The sequence below is a fragment of the Schistocerca americana genome, chromosome 3, assembly GCF_021461395.2.
Source record: "Schistocerca americana isolate TAMUIC-IGC-003095 chromosome 3, iqSchAmer2.1, whole genome shotgun sequence".
Taxonomy (NCBI): Eukaryota; Metazoa; Arthropoda; class Insecta; order Orthoptera; family Acrididae; genus Schistocerca; species Schistocerca americana.
Genome location: NC_060121.1, coordinates 381,743,944 through 381,764,554, shown reverse-complemented (window position 1 = coordinate 381,764,554; position 20,611 = coordinate 381,743,944). Strand labels below are relative to the sequence as shown.

The following is a 20,611-nucleotide window of genomic DNA, read 5'->3' as shown; positions in this document are numbered from 1 at the left end:
CTGAATTATTAGCATCCTTCCATAACATAACATCTCAGATGCTTCGATTGTCTTCTTTTCCTATCCTTCAAATGGTTCAAATGGCTCTGAGCACTATGGGACTTAACTTCTGAGGTCTTCAGTCCCCTAGACGTTAGAACTACTTAAACCTAACGAACATCAGGACATCACACACATCCATGCCCTCTGCAGGATTTGAACCTGCGACCGTAGCGGTCGCGCGGTTCCAGACTGTGGCGCCTAGAACCGCTCGGTCACCCAGGCCGGCTCCTATCCTTCCACAATCCATGATTCGTTTCCATCAAATGCTGCATTACGGGAAAACACATTCAGAAATTTCTTGCTCAAGGCCCTGATTTGATACTGGCAGATTTATTTTAGCGAGAAATGCTCCATCCGCCCGTGTTTGCCTGCTTCCTATATCCTCTTTGCATCGTCTATCGTGCCTTATTTTGCTTCCAAGGCAGCAAATTTCCTTTACTCCGGGAATTAAGTGATCTCCAATTTTGATATTAAGGTTATCACTGATGTCATTTCTGGTACTTCTAATTATTTTTATCCTAGGTTACTCTCAATTCGGTGATCATTACAGCGTCCTTTCCACTCAACAGATCTCTTATTTCTTCCCCATTTTCATTAAAGGTTGCCATGTCATCACCGAGTATTATCACTAACATCCTTTGACCCTGAATTTTAATCCCACTCTTGAAACATTTTATTTCCTCAATTGCACTGGCAACAATATAGCCTTGTGAAATTGTCTAATAGTTTTTAATCACTTTGCATCCTGTTTCCTGAGATATTCGTAATATTTCGAGACTGGCCGAGCACCAGGGCCCAGTGGAACACTGTCAGATTTTATACCAAATCTAAGGCGGAGTTAGCCCCTCCTCTAACCCTATAATATTGAAGATGCTTCAAATAAACACTGTTTCCAGCGGTTAGAAGAAAGGGTGCGTCACACCGGTGTAGAAGAAGGGCCGTCTAATATCTTTGATATCCATCTTGACTAGATATCAGTGACGCAAAGACTAGAAACTTGCTTTACATGTTCAAACACGTAAAACAGTGCACTTCACAAAACGAAAAAAAAACGTAGTTTCTTATGACCGCAGTATAAGTGAGTCATGACTGGAATCGGTCAATTCATACAATGCCTGGGTGTAAAACTTTGCAGGGACATGAAATGGAACGATCACATACGCTCATTCATAGGTAAAACTGATAGCAGATTATTGGCAGAATACTAGGGAAATGCTATCACGTGACACAGGAGGTTGCTTACAAATCAGTCGTCCGACCCACGCTAGAATATTGGTCAGTATTGCTGTACCAAAGCCGGCCGGAGTGGCCGAGTGGTTCTAGGCGCTACAGTCTGAAACCGCGCTACCGCTACGGTCGCAGGTTCGAATCCTGCCTCTGGCATGGATGTGTGTGATGTCCTTAGGTTAGTTAGGTTTAAGTAGTTCTTAAGTTCTAGGGGACTGATGACCTCAGATGTTAAGTCCCATAGTGCTCAGAGCCATTTGAACCACCATTTTTTTGCTGTACCAAATAGGACTAACAGGATATATTGAACGTATGAAATGAAGGGTAGCACGGATGGTTACATGTTTGTTTGACCAGTGGGAGAATGTCACAAGAGATGCTGGAGAACCTGAACTGGCAGACAGCGTAAGATACACGAAAACTGTCTCGAAGGACTTACAAAGTTTCAAGAAACGGTATTAAATGATAACTAGAGGAATATGCTACAAACCCCCCTCCCCCTGCTTATCCCTTCCTTAGAGATCGTGAGGACAATATTAGATTAATTACAGAGCGCCTAATAGTATTTAAACAGTTATTCATCCCGTGAATGGAACGGGAAGCATCTCTATAAACTGTTACAATGAGAAGTACTCCCTGTCAAGCACTTCGCAGTGGTTTGCAGAGTACATGTGTAGATGCAGACGTGGCAGCGCTGCTCTGCCTGCTGTAGAGTGAGCGCGCCCTGACGTGGACGGTGTGTGTTGCAGGACGATCGAGCTGGTGGCCCTGATGGCGGTGTCGAGCACGCTGTTCCTGTTCATGCACACCCGGGACCTGCACACGCGCCTGCGCGCCATGGAGGGACGCCTGCAGACCGCGCCGGCCAGTGGCGGAGACAACCATCTCTCCGGTAAGTCATGCCGCCTAGTCTCCTGGCCATTGCTTCACAATCTGGGGGTAACACTAAGGAGTAAAATTAAATTTTCTGAGACGTAAAGATAAAAGGTTGGATTCTGTTTCGATGACGAAACTAAGTTATTTTTAAAATATTGTTACCATTATCAGTATTTCGTAATACTGTGATAATGATTACATAATCCTCATTTTCTTGCGCCTTCGTCCCGCATTGGCGCAGTGTCAGAATGCCTATCAACGGCTGTGGCATGCTTAATACACTGAAGAGCCAAAAAACTGGTACACATGCCTAATATCGTGTAAGACCGCACGAGCACGCAGTAGTGCAGCAACGTGACGTGGCATGGACTCGACTAATGTCTGAAGTAGTGCTGGAGGGAACTGACACCATGAATCCTACAGGGATGTCCATAAATCCTAAGAGTACGAGGGGGTGGAGATTTCTTCTGATCAGCACGTTGCAAGGCATCTCAGATATGCTCAGTAATGTACATGTCTGGGGAGTTTGGTGGCCAGAGGAAGTGTTTAAACTGAGAAGTGCAGCCGGCTGGAGTGGCCGAGCGGTTCTAGGTGCTACAGTCTGGAACCGCGCAACCGCTACGGTCGTAGGTTCGAATCCTGCCTCGGGCATGTATGTGTGTGATGTTCTTAGGTTAGTTAGGTTTAAGTATTTCTAAGTTCTAGGGGACTGATGACCTCAGAAGTTAAGTCCCATAGTGCTCAGAGCCATTTGAACCATTTGAGAAGTGCATTCCTGGAGAAACTTTGTAGCAATTCCGGACGTGTGGTGTGTACCATTGTAATGCTGGAATTGCCAAGTCCGACGGAATGCACAATGGATATGAATGGATGCAGGTGATCAGACATGATGCTTACGTACGTGTCACTCGTCAGAGTCGTATCTAAATGTATCAGGTGTCCCATATCACTCCAACTGCACACGCCACACATCATTACCGAACCTCCATCAGCTTGAACATCCAGGGTCCATGGATTCATGAGGTTATATTCATACCCGTACACGTTCATCTGATCGATACAATTTGAAACGAGACTCGTCCGGCCAGGCAACAAGCTTCCTGTCACCAACAGTCAAATGTTGACGGGCCCAGGCGAGGCTAAAGCTTTGTGTCACGTAGTCATCAATGGTAAACGAGTGGGCCTTCGGCTCTGAAAGCCCATATTGATGATGTTTCGTTGAATAGATCGCACACTGACACTTGTTGATGGCCCAGTACGGATATCTGCAGCAGTTTGCGGAAGGGTTGCACTTCTGTAGCTTTGAACTATTCACTTCAGTCGTAGTAGGTCCCGTTCTTGTAGGATCTTCTTCCGGCCACAGCGAGGTCGGAGATTTGATGTTTTCCCGGATTCCTGATATATACTTACTGTTTTACACAGGCTTTAACGACCGCAGCGCCATATTTTGGCTGTTTCCATATCTCTGTATTTGAATACGCATGCCTATACCAGTTTCTTTCGCGCTTCAATGTGTGTCCTTCCTGTAGACACCCCGTTATTTATTATATCTGAATTCATATTTTAGTTCCCATTAGTTCTTGCTTAACGCACGAATAGCACGGGGGATAGGCTACAACCATGCCTCGTTCCACTGTCAACCACTGCTTCCATTTCATGTCTTTCGACTCTTATAGCTGCAGTCTGCTTTCTGCAGAAACTGAAGCCTATCTAAGATAGTTGAAATGTCAGTATAGCCTCAAGTGTTCCTGAATTTCTCCGGAACCCAAAATGGTCTTCCCCAAGGTCGGCATCAACCAGTTTCTCCATTCTTCTATACAGATCTCGTGTCAAGTGTTTTGCATCCACGACTTATTAGGTAATAACTCGGTAATATTCATATTTGTCAGCAGCTGCCTTCTTTTGAAGGCTGAGGGTATTTGCCCGGTCTTACATATCTTGGACATCAAGTCGAATATTTTTATCGTGGTATATTCTCCAAAGGATCTCCGTGATTCTGAAGGAAAGTTGCCTACCCCAGGGGTCTTGTTTTGACTTAGATCTTTCAATACTATAAACACAAGACCTCAGGGCCAGTGTAAGTTTGAATCAGACCTGGAAATGTGTTCGGAAGACCTAATAATTAACGTGACTCCTCACGGGAAGAAGATAACCCTGCTTTGAGTCCCTCTATTGCGTGAATTTTTAATTGTCACAACGTATTCATTATACTGTAGCTTCAATATCTGTAGACGGTTTTTGCAGATATAATTTCATCTCATAACGTCATTGACTTCATCCCCATTGATATCTGATTGAAATTTATAGCTGAAAGTACTAAAAATGACAAAGAATTTTCAAAACTTAATTTTGGCGACAGCAGAACTAGGAAATTGCATGACCGAGCGGTTCCAGGCGCTTTAGTCCGGAACCGCGCGACTTCTACGGTCGCAGGTTCGAATCCTGCCTCGGGCATGGATATGTGTGATGTCCTTAGGTTAGTTAGGTTTACGTAGTTCTAAGTTCTAGGGGACTGATGACCTCAGATGTTAAGTTCCATAGTGCTCAGAGCCATTTTTAGAAAATTGCAACAAATTAGCTGTAAGATGATAACATGAAAACGTATCATTCGGTGACGGAGGAACTTAGTAAGAGAGAAGGGAAAAGAATGTCTTTTAGAGTAGAAAGAAAGGAAGGAGTATGGAGATTAATATAGAGGTCATTACGGACGGAGAGGTAGCTCTGAATGTACAACGAGGGAAAGGGAAGCGACCGTGTCTTTATGTAAGGATGTGGAGTACTTAAACTAGCCAATTGGAATTTGAACTGTCTACTTCCGTATGCCATTGCCATAAATTTAACAGCGAAAGTTCCGGAGAAGGCCTGAAAATCATGGCCGAAAGTCACGGGAATGGCTGTCCCATTTTCAGATGTTCGTACGGCGCGGGTATAGACACGAAACCTGAGCAGTGCATTACAGTCAGATGTGCAGAGAGCACGGCAACACATTGCGAGTTAACTGATTCGAAATTCTACATTCTAAGAGTTTACTGTTCGTGCAGCTTTAGCATAATCTTCAATTGATCGTATCAGTACTTTTCAGATTCATGATATATTGTGTATTTTCGAATATTTGTGAGTGCTGCGAACAAGATCGTACTAGATCGTCAGCTGTAAATTTAATTTACGCCTTTTTAGAAACTTTTAGCTACAGTATCCTCCTTGAAAAACAATCGCTCCCTAATTTCATTCTATATTTATGTGAAAAAAGGCGTATTTATGAGAATTTTCGGACGCTCGCGAACGTATATTTTCGAGAATTTTCGTAAGTTACGAGTGTTGTGCATAATTTATTTCGTAATAAATCGGCGTTTGTTATGTACAGTTACTTTAAGTAAACAACATTGCGTCACATCAATTTTCCCCTTTAACATGAGGGTATATCGTCAGCATTTATCTAATTTTTTAGTTACCATAACCTAGAAAACACTGCAGACTAACATTGAATTTCATATCAAGATTTTCTGTTGTAATGCACTCTCGTCTTGGCTGTTACTCGATTCAGTTCAAAATTCTACTGGTAATACTTACAGCACAACAGACCCATATTAAAAAGGAAGAGCAAGCTTAGTTTAAAGTTATTTGTTTGATTCTGTAAAATATTGCACCTGTCACAATACAACCCCCCCCCCCCCCCCCTGCGTATGCTCACCTAGCACTTGGTACAGAGAGCTGGTTAAAACCTGAAACTGACAGCAGTGAGATTTTTGTGGAAGGAGTACGTGTATTTTGAAACGATAGGCTAATGACATATGTAGTTGGCGTATTTATCGCAGTAGACTAAAACCCGCCAAGACTGAAACTAAAGCTGCATGAGAGATTGTTTGGGCAAGACTCGGTATCGGATGTGGGCATAAAATTATAACTGGGTCCTTCTGCCGACTCACCTCCTAATGTGACCCAAAGCTGCAGAGAAAATCTCAGTAGGCTAGTTCGTAATTACAGTCATATTGTAATTATCGGAGGAGACTTTAATCATCCAACAATCAACTGGGATAGTAATAGCCATGAAATTGGTGGGCGTGACAAGGCACCCTGCGCAACATTATTAAATTAATGCTTTGTCTGAGACTACCTAGAACAGAAGTCCACTCATTGTGGAAATGTGCTGGATTATTAGCAACAGACAGCCTCGACCTCTTTGAGGATGTTCTCATTGAAACTGACGCCAGTGCCCAAGAGACAGGTGGAGCAAAAATGGTTACCAAAGTACAGCGGGCAATTACAACAAGTAGAAGGATTTATATGTTCAGCAAACTAAGTGAAGAGGCAGAAATGTCTCACCTCAAGAAGAAACTCAAAATATTTAGATCCAGAGAGGAGCATGTAGAAGAACTATGGCTAAAATTAAAAAAATAGTTGACCATGCACTGGACAGATATGTACTTAGTAGAACAGTTCATGTTGGAATGGACCGTTTATGGTATACAGTCACTGTAAAGAAACTCTTAAAGCAACAGAGACTACTGTATCATGGATGTAAAGCAAAGCATACGACTATAGGTAGAGGGATACTAACTGAAACGCGTTTGGACGTCAGTAGGGCAGTGCGTGAATCTTTGACTTGCGTCCCTTTGCTGAGGTCCCAACAAAGAGCTTAATTTCTGACACAAGCCGTGAATATCATCACTGAGCCATGGAACAATGACGGCTTGCAGCAAGGTCCTTTGAATTCATGTTTCATTTTTACCGAGCTAATGTGTGCTTGAAAGTGTCGCGTTATGCTACGCATCCTGCATGTTTACATCGTTGAGTCCAGGCAGGAGATGGTTCAGTTATGTTCTGGGTTTTGTTCAAATGGTCGCAGTCAAACCTCATTGTCCGGTTGCAGGGACGAATGACAGAGCACATTGTGTGGACATCCTTCCAGACAGCGTGCATCCATTATAGTCATTAGAGTGCCGTGTTGGACATGGCATGTTTGAACATGACAATGTAACATGTCTCCGCTCTTTGCTTGCACACAGGTGACTTGAGGAACACTCCAGTGAATTCACTACCACGGCTTGGCCACTCAGATCACCAATTATTACGCCAGTTGAACATTTCACGCTGGATGAACTCAGCACCAACTAGATAAAAACCATTTTGGGTGGCACTGCAAGTTGTTTGGATCAGAATCTCTCCAGAAAGATTCCAAAATCTGGTTGAGTCCATGTATCACCATTAGAGTGCACTTCTGAAAGTTCTCGAAGAAGAGGCTCACAAGTACAGGAGATTAAAAAAAAATATCCGATCTGTCACGAAATGGAAAGCACAGTGAAAATGTTTTATTTGCAACAGTTAGCTACGCCTTCCAGCTACTTCCCTACATAAGATTTAGTAGCATGTTACCAGTCTTCCAATTCACTCGTCATTGAAGGCTACCACCTGTTTTTTCCGACAGTTGCTTAAGATGGTGTGGAGCTTGTTGTCTGTGCCAAAATGCTGTCCTCGTAGCTAGCTGTTTATGTGAGTGAAAATATGAAAATCAGAGGGAGCCAAATCCGGACTGTATGGTGGGTGAGCAAATACTTCCCATCGAAAAAGCAAAAGAAGCATCTTCGTTGCCCCTGCAGTGTGCGGGCGAGCACTGTCACGAAGGAAACTGATGATATATACTTATTGTAGGTTGCATCGAATCAGGCGGAATCTGTCAACAGAACTCCCATTTGGCGGGAGACTACTTTATAGCCATCTTTACGGGCTCAGTGGCGCTCAGAACTGAAAAGTGCGACGTGACGCTATAGAAAGGCATACCAGAGACACTGCGCAACACAACTGCGCAAAGCTTCACCTGGTTATCATTGTAGTTTTAATTTCGGAGATTGAAAAAAATAGCCCTCGTAACATCACGTCCTGTGCCTTATCACTTATTGCCACTCAGTGTAGTCAGAGGATCGGTTGATAAGTATTTGTATTTAAGGTGGTTAAGTACGACGAGTGTTTGGATAGCAAAAGTAATACACATAAGAAAACAAACAGACAATACTTTTGATAAAACAAATAGGTTTATCAGAGCCACATTTCCGATGTGACTGAAAAGGGAAGTTCACAATCAGTGCGTATTTCGAGTTATGATTTATGGCAGTAAGACATGAAATTTTAATGCGACAACCATTCAAAAACTGATGGTTGTTCATTGAGCAAAAGCGAACTGCATTTGTGAATTGCTGGGGAACACAAAAGAAAAACAGACTGATCAAGGAAGAAGCCGGAGTAGATGGCATTTTTATGGTTATATTGAAAATGAAATGTAAGCGGACAGATTATGTAACAAATGACTGGTAGTGGACGGAGAATTTAAAGAAAGTTCTTTTGTAGAATCGGAGACGTGAGAAAAGACGATTCGAATATACTTATATAATAAAAGGTAGGAAGAAGACATCAGAAAAATACAGGAAAACATCGATGCATATAGCTGAAGACTATAACACACGGAAAATATCAGGGTGGCTCTGTACCAAGCACTGGGTGTCTTATGGATGATGCTGGCAATGATCAGCAGTTCATATGTAAGGTAGAAGTAATTCGAAACTACCGGACGATATCAATGGGTTAACACAACCAATGAAACCCTACGATACGATACTGCCCTGCCTGTGTTATTCAGTAATACGATGCAAAGTTCCTTAGGATATGCATGAATGTCCGAAGGAACTTCCTATCGTATTTTTGAATAACACAGGCGCGGCAATATCTGATTTATCCGCCGACACCGGACAAACGACTTTCAAGTAAAATGTCTCCCCTGTAAGGGAATACACCTAATGGATGTAAGAGTACAGGTTGTAGACAGATGGTTGACAGCAAATGGAAGTTTGGGTCTGCTCGTGAGTCATGGTCGGGTAGCCGCTCTCGATAAGTGGAAAATCCAGGTTCAAGACCAGGTCTGGCACAAATTTTTACTGTCGGCATTCCATTATACTGCTGATGGTTTCCATATTCGCAACTGGGAATACATTCAATGTACCACAGAAGTCTGGCAAAAGCAGGTTTATACGAATTACAGTTTTCTCCCCGACTCTCTAGGTACCAGGGAGACATGTTGGACATTCCTGTGAAAGCGAAAGGACTAGAGACCTTGTCACAACTCTGTTAAAAAGGATACAGTGGCTTCGAGAAAGCACAGAAGTTTAAACTCTGAGTGCTGTACTGAATTTCGTGCCGGCTCCTCCCGGCAAAGAGTCCTTGCTTTATCTGGGTGAGAAATCGGCGCTCGTAAAGGACAGATCAGGTGGCTGTAAGCAGAGTGGTGCACGCTGCTGCGCTTTCGCCCGACTGGCTCGGCGGGCGATCTCTGACTTTCGCTCGGGATCCGGTCAGCCTACAGGGATGGTGCAGCCACATTTCTCCAGGTCCAGCGAGAGCACCCGTCGCGTATGACCTCGATACCACTCTTCTGGCCAGGATGCGTAGCGCAGTACACGACCGTGACATACACTACCCTCCGTGTGATAGGTGAAAACGCTACAGTTCGATTGACGGAAGGGCCCTTCCTGTCAAGGACAGATGAACACTACTTTCTTCCCCAGCTCAGTTTGTTTGGGCATAGAAGCTTCGTCACAGAGCTTGAGCAAGTACCATTACTTCATAGATATCTACACAATGCGTCAGCCCGAGAAAGTAATGATAGAATATATCATTCCGTCTGTATCGAGATCGCTGAAAACGGAAGACTAGCTTGCACTGAACAGAATGTGTGTGTGTGTGTGTGTGTGTGTGTGTGTGTGTGTGTGTGTGTGTGTGTGAGAGAGAGAGAGAGAGAGAGAGTTTGAGGGGGAGGGGAGAGTTGGCAGTCACTTGAAGGAACCAATCCACACGCTTCAGTAAAACCGCGGGTAACCTTAATCAGGCTCGCTAAATGTGAATCATAAGTCGACGCCTTCTGAATACGAATGCGTATTTTTCCAGTATTGCACCACATCGCTCGGCACTAATTAGAATCTTCGATGAAACCAAATAGTACTGAATCATTTCATTTTTCCGGTGTTACGTCCGCATAAAACGCAAGTGAAGCTTCTGTTCATCCTACATTTACGTTTTTCCTCTAAAGCCACCATGCCGCTGTAAATGCACCGTTTCTCTCATTTTTATTCTAATTGCAGATGGCGCGTGGAAAGTAAGGCTGCTGGTAATCCTCAGGGTAAGCCCGAACATCCATAATGGTGCTGCATTGGTTACAATGTGAGATGTATGGGGAAGGAAGCAATATATTTTACGGTTCGTCCTGGACATGTCTTTCCATAATACGTAACGGCTCACTTGCAGTTCACTGAAAATTTCTGTGCACTCTCGAGCTTAACTTAGATTAGCATCCGCTAATGTTTTTGATCGACATGTAGGGGAAACTGAGCTTCCTTTAAAGCCCTTTATTTACTACAATCCTATGCTACCAAATGAACTGCAAAATCTCTCTGCTGAATTACATTCACTGAAATAAAATGAATGGATCGATGGGTCGATGGGAATGAAATCAGTGACGATGTAATGACATGAATGATATTAGAGAGCACCAGGCGCGGTGTAAGAAAAATGTCTCAACTAAGGAAGTTTTATGCATGACCGAGACTCGAATCTGTATTTCCAACTTTTCACGAGTAATCACATTAAGCATTAAGCTATATGCTCACCCCTCAAGGTCTGACACAAAATTTCATTGTCAATGATGTTGCCACCTGTGATTTGAAAACACTTCCGCGAGAACGTCACTGACAAAGAAAGTATTAATCTGACCTGGAGAAGTGTTCAGATATCTCACTTATTAAAGTGATTGCTCCCCAAAAGTTGGAGATCCTCGTCCTCGTCCTAGTCCGACATGAATTTTCATTAGTCACCACATATGCAGAATCTAGCCTTGTTTCATTGCAATTCACACCCACAAACGCTTGTTCTCCTCCCTACACTGCTTTACCATTACTTATGTATGTTCATCATGTTACAAATGCGTAGAAAATCCTTAATATTCGCTCTCTGGAGCAAAGTAATTTCATTTTCATACACTTTCCGAAGACATGCAGCGATAATTATTGAAATTTTCCCGTGATTACTTGTTAACTTCTGGTTTCTGATTTTACGTACTTATTTATTTATGGTTTACCTACTTATTACACAATTCTTGCTAGGGACGAAATTATCCCTACTGGATACCCAGTTTGTACAAATATTTTCGTAGAGTAGGAATTTGAAATAATGAATTTTCTCATTTTCCTCGCAGATACAGACATTGTCTAGAATGTAACACTTCTCCTGTATTCTAAACATTAACATCAACTGTCAAAGGTATATCCTTCAGAGGCTACTATGAAGCCCGAAATAACAGGAAGATTTAGCAGACGATCTAAAATACCAACAAATTCTCCTCCTTAGCCCCTAGTACACAGCACTGCAATAGTATTGTTAGCAAACTAGCTACAGAAAATCTCATGTATTTTTGTTTCCAGCACAAACGAATAAATGCCGCTTTCCCTTACCTAACATATAACATAAAAAGGAAACGCAAAGCTGGTCTGCTAGCTGTAGTTTAAAAAAGACAAACAGCAACCTTTGATGCTATTGCAGAATTCCTCATTCCATAAATGTTCCTTAGAGCGTGAATGTCCATCGGTTATTGGCGTGTTGACAGAACAATGGGCCAACTCAATTCTATTTTCTAGGTAACACATGGTCCTTCAAACCTAACGAAGAAAGAGGATAAGAAACCTTATCTAAGAAGACACCTTTCGATACGAACATGACATATATATATATACGAAAAACTGATGATGACTCACAATTATTTACTTCTGGTACTGTGAACTAAAGTATCAATCTCTGCTAGGCTTCTCCCAAATTTCCTTAGGAGACTCACATTTGTTGTTTCTCGTCGATAGACTCATAACTATCTAGTTTTGACACCTTCTGTAGCACGAGAGTGCTCCAAAAATCAAACTACTGAAGCGGGTATTAGGCCTAGTTGGACTTTTACACGTTCTACAAAACTGTATTTTCATCAACTCGTTTCTACACGAAATTCCTGCGAGGAAGCATACTTCCCGAGAGTGACTGCAGAATAGAGACAGCTTACTGAGCTCTGGTGTATCGGCACCGGTAGCGAACAGCAGTTACCGAGATGAAGCGAGTCACGTTTCTCCGTGAAGCATGATTTATTCGAGAGATAAATATATACATATCTCTGTTTTGCCGTCTCGTTCTTGTCGGAAAGATCTTACGGACAGCAGGAACAACACGACTGATCTTTGCATGACCTTGAGGGTGTTTTGTGATTGTTTGCGGTCAGAAAACGCTACTAGGAACATATTGCTAATGTTATCACTGTAAGAACAACGAATCTGTTACTATAACAGTGATCATCTTAATTATTACAGACTGACTATACATTCAAAGATCTTGAAATCGATCCCCGGTTAGTCCTAGGATCTGTATTTGTCTCTTCGCATTTCTTTCACCTCTGGAAATTACTGTCAAAAATAAAGAGTCGCACCGTAGGTTGGAATCCACGTTAAACTGTAGGTCTTCCTATAAATAGCTGGGTAATCAGTTCAAATGTCGGAGGAAGACAACGACGTATCACCTCCGCGAGGACCGTGCCTAGTAAGGCACTGTGGTGTTCGAATCAATCTTCGGATCCATAACAGCTTTACCTTTAGTACGCATTAGCTATCATAAAAAAAACGCATTTCTAAGAAAAGTGGATCTGTTGAAATTTCACCGATGAAGGTGGCTCAGTGATAAAAAACTGGATTCGTATTCGGTAGGATAACAGAACAGTTTCCCGTCCGTCCGTCCAGATTTGTTTTTTGCAATTTTCAAAATGGTTCAAATGGCTCTGAGCACTAATTTTAGTTAGATTGCTAAAGTAAGAAAAGCAGTAATCATAGGGCGAATACTATATATTAATATTCAGTTGTATAGATACGTGTGAAATCATTTATTTAAGCGTAGGTGATAGAATTTAACTGTGTGACATTGCTTCTACTTGAAATTGACAGAAGCTTAAATTCCCAAAATATTTGTTACAAGCTTTACTGACACAATACGGCTCTGAGCACTATCGGACTCAACATCTGAGGTCATCAGTCCCCTAGAACGTAGAACTACTTAAACCCAACTAACCTAAGGACATCACACACATCCATGCCCGAAGCAGGATTCGAACCTGCGACCGTAGCGGTCGCGCGGTTCCAGACTGAAGCGCCTAGAAGCGCTCGGCCACAACTTCCGGCTCGCAATGTTCCTAAATCGATTAAAGCAAATGTCAGGATGGCTCCTTTAAAGGGCACGGTCAGTTTTCTTCCCCATTAGGCGCTTGAGCTCCCTTTCTAATAATACCGTCGTCGACGGGATGTCAAACATTTATTTATTTATTTGTTGCTTCCTAAAGACCTATTCTCTTTTACCTACATACTCGTACAATAGGTAGTTTTTTAACATTTTTTGAAGTTGTTATATGTTTTGATTGATTACAAAGTTATGTCTCAGCATAAAAAAACGAACAATAGTATTATTTGTAATATAATAATAATAATAATAATAACAATAATAATAATAGTGATTATAGTAATTACTAAGTAATAGTTGAAGAGAAAAAAGGAAACTTATATTTACATAATAGTGAAGGTACAGGGTGTTTCAAAAAGAACTTTACACCTTTAAAAATTCATACAAATTTATTGAAAGGAAATATCGAGCAGCGTTTAGTGTTATTTTGTAGGGAAACACAAGTTTTTTCCTCAACTTCATAGTTGGATCCATCAGCTAAACCTTTTTCACATTTCAGTGATTCACTTCAGGCTACAACGGAAATGCTGTAACCGTACAAAAAATGAAAAGAATTACAGAAATATTACATGGGTGGTGGACTGACGCAGTTACATACTGATCAACGTCTACTTCTATACTTCGCGAGCCATCTTCAGATGTGCGGCAGGCAATACTTCCCGTACGACTACATACTCCAAATTTTATTTTTTCTCGGTGTTTTAAAATCATGTAATTGCTTTCCTTCACTTTTTCATTCATTTTTCTGCTGATTGTGGTAGTGCACATTGTACGCACTTGCGTTTCGCTTCCAGAGCCCTGATTTCGTTGTGGTCTTTCCAGCTGTCCACCTTGGTAGCCGCGAACGCTGTGGTGCTCTTCGAAATCGTGCAGTTCCAATCAGGCTGAATTTCCTAGATGGTGGAAAGGAGTAAGTGACTTTGTAGGACTCCTATTTACTATGTCGGGGACTGAGGTCACCAGTTACTCCGCCAAATACAAAATTGCATTTACGGAATTAAAAATGATGCAGGATATACAGTGGTTCTCTCTTGCATGTGGACATCATGTTCGAGTGTCCTTCTGCTGCTTTGCGTCAGAATTGTATTATTTAGCGGTACCAGATTTCGCTCCCTCATTTCGCTGGATTATATTGATCGTTCACTAGAAATTAGTGTTACAACATTTTCCATGAAACAAGGAGCAGCGATTACATTTTTCTCCGGTGAGCGATGCCTATGTATTTGCTTCTATATCGTGATATTTCACAGCAGTGAATATTTTATTAACTTCCTGACAGATTAGTACTACGTGCCGGATCGAAGGTCGAACGTGGTACCTTCGATTTCGCAGACAAAAATCTTACTAACTGAGCTTCGGGGCAAGAATTACCACACGCCTTCACAGCTCCCGTATTGCCAATACTCCCCTTACTTTTCCAACTTAGAGAAGTTTATTAATGACAGGTGGCACGTACAACTTCCATTGCAGAAGTCCCCAACACTCCTGTCCGAAATTGTATACAGTATTTGAGCAAAAATATCCGGACATCCATATGTAATACGGAATTGACCGCTAGATGTCTTGAGAGGCGGACCCACAAGTATAAAAGAAGGCAGAGACTATTGTGCCGTTAGCAGAGGAAGACTATCATGGAACGGGTCGATCAGGAGAGCTCAGTGATTTCGAACGTCGACTACTCATTTCATCTCACCTGAGCAACAAATCGATCAGGGACATTTCAAACCTCCTGTCACTGTCCTAGTCGACGATTTGGTTTTGAAGTGAAAACACGAAGAAACCACAGCTAAATCAAGACCAGCCAGACCGCATATACTGACGGACAGGGACATTCGAACTTAACGGAGGGTGGTTGTAAAAAGTCGTCTGAAATCAGCGGATGAAATCAGTCCTGAGTCCAAAGTGCTGCCACCAGGCCAGCTAGAACAATGATTATTCCTAGGGAGTTAAAAAAAATGTAATCGCTGTTCCTTATTTCATGGAAAAAGTTGTAAGACTAATTTCTAGGGAACAATCAATAAAATCCAACGAAATGAGGGAGCGAAATCTGGTACTGCTAAATAGTATAATTCTGGAGTGTACAGTGGTCGAGGAGCTCCTCACAAGCCACGCATTTCTGTGGTCAGTGCTAAGCGGCGCTTGTTGTGGCGCAAACAGCGACGCCACTGGACAGTGAACGACTGCAAACGAATCTCAGAATTCCTAAACGTGACACTGAGGCTGGATAGTAATGAGCCCGAGCTCAACGTGGAATCCGTAGCCTGCCGTTTTCTACGTGCCCTCGTTTCCCTAGCGCTGGTCCCGGCAAGACGCAGCGTCCGCTAAGGCCTCGACAGTTAAGTAACCTCCCTTCTCCATTTACCCAAGCCTGTCACGGCACATGCCTCTCTAACGCGACCTAGTCGCAATCTCTGTGAAAGGCGTGTGAGTCGGTAAGGACGCGTCACTGTATCACCGTGTTTGCGCTTCTTGTTCGCTATTTGAAATAATTTGTTACAGTACTAGTAAGTAATTGTACCCGACACGGAGTAATAAATTTACGAAATCAAATGTTCAAATGTGTGTGAATTCTTAAGGGACCAAACTGCTAGGGTCATCGGTGCCTAGACTTCCACTAACTTCCACTAAGGACAACACACACACACCCGTGCCCGAGGGAGGACTCGAACCTCCCGCGGGAGGTTCTTCAATTTAATATCTGAACTACTCCATACTTCTTCATACCGACCGCCGGTTCATTCCTTACACCATTAAATACAGTCATGCTCATAAATTAAGGATACTTGCAAAATGTGGTGCCACTCAACGTGCCACTACACAAAACTGACGCTAATAGCATAGGCACATAGGGAACACACACGACAGAGATCTATAAGCCCACAGTATTGGTGATAAGTTGAGAAAACCGTCCCGAAACACGTGTGCTACAAAACTCAACTGTTTCCTGCGCATGTAACCCGACATCAATATTTGATATGATCATCATGCACACGTGCACAGTCCTCACAACAGGTTGGCATACCCTGGATCAGGTGGTCGAGCAGCTGCTCGGGTACAGCCTCCCATTCCTGCACCAGTGCCTGTCGGATCTCCTGAAGTGTCGTAGGGGTTTGAAGACGTGCAGCGATACGTCGACCGAGAGCATCCCAGACGTGCTCGATGGGGTTTAGGTCTGAAGAACAGGCAGGCCGGCCACTCCATTCGTCTGATATCTTCTGTTTCAAGGTACTCCTCCACGATGGCAGCTCGGTGGGGCCGTGCGTTATCATCCATCAGGAGGAAGGTGGGACCCACTGCATGCTTGAAAAGGCGGACATACTGATGCAAAATGACGTCCCGATACACCTGAGCCGGGCGGGGTGGACGAGCGGTTCTAGGCGCTACAGTCTGGAACCGCGCGACCGCTACGGGCGCAGGTTCGAATCCGCTTTTGGCATGGATGTCTGTGATGTCCTTAGGTTAGTTAGGTTTAAGTTGTTCTAAGTACTAGGAGACTGATGACATCAGAAGTTAAGTCCCATAGTGCTCAGAGCCATTTGAACCATTTTTGGTACACCTGACTTGTTACTGTTCCTCTGTCAAAGATATGCAGGGGTAGGGCACCAATCATAATCCCACCCCACACCATCAAACCACGACCTCCATACAGGTCCCTTTCAAGGACATTAAGGGGTTGGTATGTGGTTCCTGGTTCACGCCAGATGGAAACCCGGTGAGAATCACTGTTCAGACTATACCTGGACTCGCCTGGGAACGTAACCTGGGAACACTGATCCAATGACCATGTACTGTGTTCTTGACACCAGGCTTTAAGGGCTCCCCTGTGACCTGGTGGAATGCACCTTGCAGGTCTCTGGGCGAATAAACCAGGTCTGTTCAGTCGTCTGTAGACTGTGTGTCTGGAGACAACTGTTCCAGTGGCTGCAGTAAGGTCCCAAACAAGGCTACCTGCAGTACTCCGTGGCCGTCTGCCTCTTTTGGCTACAAAACGCTGTTGTTCAACATACTCTCAGTTCACTGCAACGAATGGTTCAAGTGGCCCTTGAGCGCTATGGGCCTTTACGTCTGAGGTCATCAGTCCCCTAGAACTTAGAACTACTTAAACCTAACCTAACCTAATGACATCATACACATCCATGCCCGAGGCAGAATTCGAACCTGCGACCGTAGCGGTCCCGCGGTCCGAAACTGAAGCGTCCAGAACCGCTCGGCCACACTGGCCGGCCCACTGCGACGACCTTATGCCATCTTACTAGGACGGTCTGTATGCCCGCATGGTACCACTCTACTGGTCGACGTCGGAGCTAACGTCTTGCTGCATCAATAATCTCCTCATCATCCACGTATTGCTTCCCGCAGAGTACAACCTTAACTGAGCCAAATAGATGGAAGTTGGAAAGTGCGAGATCCGGGCTGTAGGGCGCATCAGAAAGAATATTCAAACGAAGTGTGCAGACGTGTTTGATGCCAAGCGTTGTCAATGCAGAACGACAGTTCGTTCGCATTTTTGTGTCGACGTTTCTACAATTTCCTGAAGCTAGCACACTACACTTCAGAGCTGATCGTTGCACCATGAGGGAGGACATCAAACAGAATAACCCCTTCAGAGTCACCATGACTTTACCGGCTGAGTGTGCGGCTTTAAATTTTTTCTCCAGAGGAGAGATGGTGTGGTGCCACTCCTTCGATTGCCATTTTGTTTCCAGATCGAAGTTATGACTCATATTTCATCGCTTGTGACGATGTTCCGCCACAGATGGTCCTTCTTTGCTCTTTATGATCTTCCGTTAGGCAGCTCTCTGAGCGCTATGGGACTTAAAGCTATGGACATCAGTCCGTTAGGCAGCGAGGAACTTAGCGGGCACATACCTTTGAGTACCGCAACTGGTGGACGAGTGTGTCAGCACCGCCAACAGAGACGACCAGCTGTCCAGCGAGGTGTTAGATTGAAATCCTTCGATCACCTCGAATGAGTGTATCTGCAAGTCCTAACATCGTAGAACTCACAGCTGTGTGCGGCCAGCCGTCATGCAGGAGACTGGACAGGGTCGCGCGACCCTGTTCCGACGATGACAGACGCCTCGTCCAACGACTCACCGTGCTTTTGTTCACTGCCAGGTCTCCATAAACATTCTGCAAGCGCCTATGAATATCTGCGAGGTTCTAGTTTTCCGCTAAAAGAAACTCAGTGACTGCTCTCTGCTTGGAACGCACCTCGGTTACAGACGCCATTTTGAAGGCTACATACATGTAGCACCGCCACGTATCAGAACTTCATGAAACTATAGGGACTGAACCAAGAGTATTTCACAATGTCCGACAGCAATTTCAACAGAAATATTTTGCATTATTTATTGAACGCCCTTCGTATTAGGTCGCTTTCTTGCCTGTCGGTTTGGTACAAATTTTGTAATTTATTTTAAACTAACTTCTTTATGAACAAGAGACTTGAAATTTTAAACATACCTCAGAACTGGATGTCAGTGCAATATTAACTCACTTTGTTGTCTGTCTCATCCACTTACGTCCCATAGGGGTGGGGTTGGGGGTGGGGGTGAAAAGAATTGGTAATCCCTGACATCTCAGCTGGCCTGCAGGACCGGTGTGTTGTGTGGGTAGTATCGGAATGTGTGAATGTAGGCGGTATACGGGGAACTCATCGAAAGTCGCTAGACGGCACTACTAATCTGCGAGCGCTAGTATCACCTCTACAGCGCTGGCCTTAGTGTTCACGGCTGCACTATAAAGCTAGCCACACCGTTGATTTGCCTTCAGCTGTGTATTCGTTGAGCTCTTGCATCGTTCTCGTTACGCACTGTTGATTGGGTCTCACTTTCGAATTAAACCTACTTGTCTGAACTTCCTTACAACGCCGTGCTGTCTCTATTTTCCGCTTTCCTCTTGTTGTTATCCTTCTGCTCATACTCGGCTAATCATTGTTGACGCCCCTCGGCGATCAGCAAGTCGCCGCTAGTTTTTTTGAATCGTAACTGACCCTCGTCAGATTCCGATCACAACAGTTTGAAACGATAAATTATTAATAGTGAATAGTGCATTTGTGACAACTTCTTCAATGATCCAGTAGACAGCCACCTGTTGGAAGTGTTGCACAGAAAAGGAGAAACAAAAATCACAAGAGAAGCTTCAGGAGGTATTGGAAGCAAGTAAAGTCTACAAGATCAGCCAAACGCCGTAAACGAGCTAAATAAGTTTCCGAAAAATAGCGCAATGACGAACGTGCAAATGCCAAGGAACGAGAATAGCCCAATCGAGATCGATCAAGGCGATCAGGAAGGTGGACGTACATTCCTCTCGACTTGTCAGTGACGCGCAATGGCACGCTCAAGGAAGGACGAATGAAATAACCGAACAGCTTATCTCTCGCCTTGCTATTGATTTCATCACGTTGGAACAAGAGCGTCTGAGATTACTAAAACGCCTATTTCTGAACTGGAATCAGATTTATTGAAACACTCTTTAAGTCCTAGAGGGACAAGTCAGGAACGTGAAGTAAGTTTATGACGTCAACGTGAGGGCCTTCTCAACGGGTAGCGTATGAGACGAATTTTCATTCAAACATAAACACTTTTTATGACAAGTGCTTTGATATCAGCCAAAAACAAGATTAAAAAGCAGCAAATAATTTTTAAATAAAAATATTTTTTTTTAATACAACACGTTTTTAATTGGACAGAGAAATATAAAGTAACTTCTAATAGACCCTTCGTTTTAAATATGGACTACTGCTTTTTGCGCGCTATTTGTTTACAACCTGACGTTCATGATGGGGAGTGGCTCCAAGGCAGTTACCTTTCGGCGATGATTTGTTACAAAGAATCTTGATCCCCTGAGGACGCTTCTTCTAGCGACGCGAAACCGGTCGTGGCTTTTATTAACTAGTATTCTACAGCCAGTGCGGACTATTTCTTACAAAATGTGGAAATCTCGCTGTGGTTGCCCCCAATTTAAAATAACATGCCCATACAAACAGTCCCAAAAATTCGTTACTGAATTTATAGCAGCTATGAAAATATGTTCACCTCCTAACCACCATCTATTGCACATGCCCCACGCTTTTCGTTACAAATCTTACAAATATTTTAATAGATATTATAAATTTACAATTAAAAATTATTAGGACACTCTGTATATGGTAAGGAATCTGTAT

At 43.4% G+C, this 20,611-nt stretch overlaps 1 protein-coding gene across 1 annotated transcript in view; it reads left to right on the top strand.

Annotated features, from left to right (window-relative positions):
- The window catches only part of LOC124606099 (heparan sulfate 2-O-sulfotransferase pipe), a 275,172-nt gene that overhangs the window by 82,535 nt on the left and 172,026 nt on the right, over positions 1–20,611 (top strand). The window contains exon 2 of the mRNA XM_047138065.1: positions 2,019–2,161. Within this exon, the coding sequence (XP_046994021.1) occupies positions 2,019–2,161 (143 nt within the window). The remainder of the gene's footprint in view (positions 1–2,018; positions 2,162–20,611) is intronic.